The sequence below is a fragment of the Sinocyclocheilus anshuiensis genome, unplaced genomic scaffold, assembly GCF_001515605.1.
Source record: "Sinocyclocheilus anshuiensis isolate Anshui unplaced genomic scaffold, SAMN03320099.WGS_v1.1 scaffold1807, whole genome shotgun sequence".
Classification (NCBI taxonomy): domain Eukaryota; kingdom Metazoa; phylum Chordata; class Actinopteri; order Cypriniformes; family Cyprinidae; genus Sinocyclocheilus; species Sinocyclocheilus anshuiensis.
Genome location: NW_015549663.1, coordinates 75,860 through 77,933, shown reverse-complemented (window position 1 = coordinate 77,933; position 2,074 = coordinate 75,860). Strand labels below are relative to the sequence as shown.

Sequence of the window (2,074 nt, the reverse complement as noted above, 5' to 3'; positions counted from 1 at the left end):
TAGAGAGAGCTAGAGTTAGAGGGTCAAATAAAGATGGAAGAGATGTGTTTTTAGCCGATTCTTGAAGCTGGCTAACGACTGAGCTGCTCGGATTGAGTTGGGCAGGTTATTCCACCAGGAGGGAACATTTAATGTAAAAAAAATATTTAATAAATACATACATTTTCTTTTATTAAATTTAATTGTATTTATTTTAAATAAATATTTAATTGACTAAAGTACAAAGAAAAGATCTCTAAAGTTTTCACTGACCAATGTAAATATATTTTGTAAATATGAACAAATTTTGTTTTTGACGGCTACAACACATTCCAAAAAAGTTGGAAAAGAGGCAAAATAAAAGTGTATATAGGCAATATAAAAGGTTATAGAATATCCACGTTAAACTGTTTTAAAACAGTTCACAGTAAGCAGGTGAACTGGTAATAGGTCAAGGTATCATGTTTGGGTATAAAAGGAGCATCTCAGTCAGAGGCGGACAGTAGTGAAGTATTTTTACTTTACTCAAGTAAATTAAAAAAGTATCTGTAGTTTATCAGAGTGTTTTTCTTTGGAAAACTTTACTTCACTACATTCCAAAGCATAATGTCATACTTTTTACTGCACTTCATTTAATAAATAAATGTTGTTGTTTGTTTTACCTTAAGAACATTAAAAATGTAGTATTTTCTTGTACTCAAGTAAATCTTTGAATTACTTGTACTTGAGTAAAAGTAAGAAAGTAATAGATTTCTAACGTAATTAAGTATTCAATTATATTTAATATGAAACGTAGTGCAGTAAAAAGTACAATATTATGCTTTGGAATGTTGTGAAGCAAAGTTTTCTTTGGAATGTTGTGAAGTAAAAATATTTCACTACTGTCCGCCTCTGATCTCAGTCTTTGCAAGCAAAGCTGGATCATGGCTCATCACTTTGTGTCAAATTTCCCAAGAGAAGTGTCAAATAAATAAAAAATCACATTTCGCAATGCAAAATTGCAAAGAAGAATCCAGATAAATCACAGTACATGTAGGGCAAGGCAGGAAACCTCAGTTGAATTTGCTTGACCTTTGAGCCCTCAGATGGCATTGCATAATAAACAGTCATGCTGCGGTGTTAAATATAGCCACCTGGGCTCAGGAGTACTTCAGAAAACCACTGTCATTTACCACAGTCTGCTGCTGCATCAAGAAATGCAACTTGAATATATGTTACTCTAGGAGAAAGCTATACATCAATTCTATGCAGCGATGCTGCCGGGTTTTCTGAGCCAGAGCTCATCTCAGATAGTCAAAAAAACAATGTGTGCTGTACTCCGATCAGTCCACATTTCAACTTGTTTCTGGGAAAAATTGATTTCGAGTTCTCAGTCCCAAAGACCAAAGGGACCATCCAGACTTTCATTAGCGACAGAAGCAAAAGCAAACATCTGTCATGGTATGGGGGTGCAGCAGAACAATCAGCATGGGTGACTGGCATATGTGCGACTGTATCATTGACACGGAGGCATATATTGGGATTGTACAGAGATATATACTGCCATCAAGATGATGTCTTTCATGGGAAGTCCATTCTGCATGTGCTACAACAGCGTGGTTTTATAAAACAATGTGCATAACAGACATTTTTTTACAGTCCAATTAATTCCTAAAGGATAAAATCTAGTTCTTCCCTACAAGTTTTCTCGTTGAATATCCTGTTTTACTCAGAAGTCGAAAGGGTTACGATGCTGGTTCATGTTGACTTTAACAACTGTGAGATGGCAAATGGAGTCACTCCCAAAATGTGACTTTTACAGTAAGTCAGCATGTTCAGTCTGAACTGAGATACTGAGAGATTCCAAGATGAAGCTGAAGTTTTCTCACCATCACGACAGATTAAGATCAGATTGCAGTTTCTTGCTCTTCAACAGATGCAACTGTTAAATACACACAAGACAATCAAGCCTTTACTTGTACAGGTATGTATGTTTTCTCTCTGTTTATTGTTTATCAACTACCTACCTTCATCTTTTACCTATATTTAATCCAGCGGTTCTCAATTCTAGTCCTCACAATGAACAATGTGTAGGGATTGTGTCGGGGGGGGGGGG

General features: G+C 35.8%; 1 protein-coding gene across 1 annotated transcript in view; it reads right to left on the bottom strand.

Moving 5' to 3' along the window:
- Nucleotides 1–1,835: 1,835 nt before the first annotated feature.
- LOC107660298 (uncharacterized) overlaps nucleotides 1,836–2,074 on the bottom strand; it is a 30,834-nt gene continuing 30,595 nt past the window's right edge. The window contains exon 8 of the mRNA XM_016449578.1: nucleotides 1,836–1,900. Coding sequence (XP_016305064.1) covers nucleotides 1,866–1,900 — 35 coding nt within the window. The 3' untranslated portion in view covers nucleotides 1,836–1,865. The remainder of the gene's footprint in view (nucleotides 1,901–2,074) is intronic.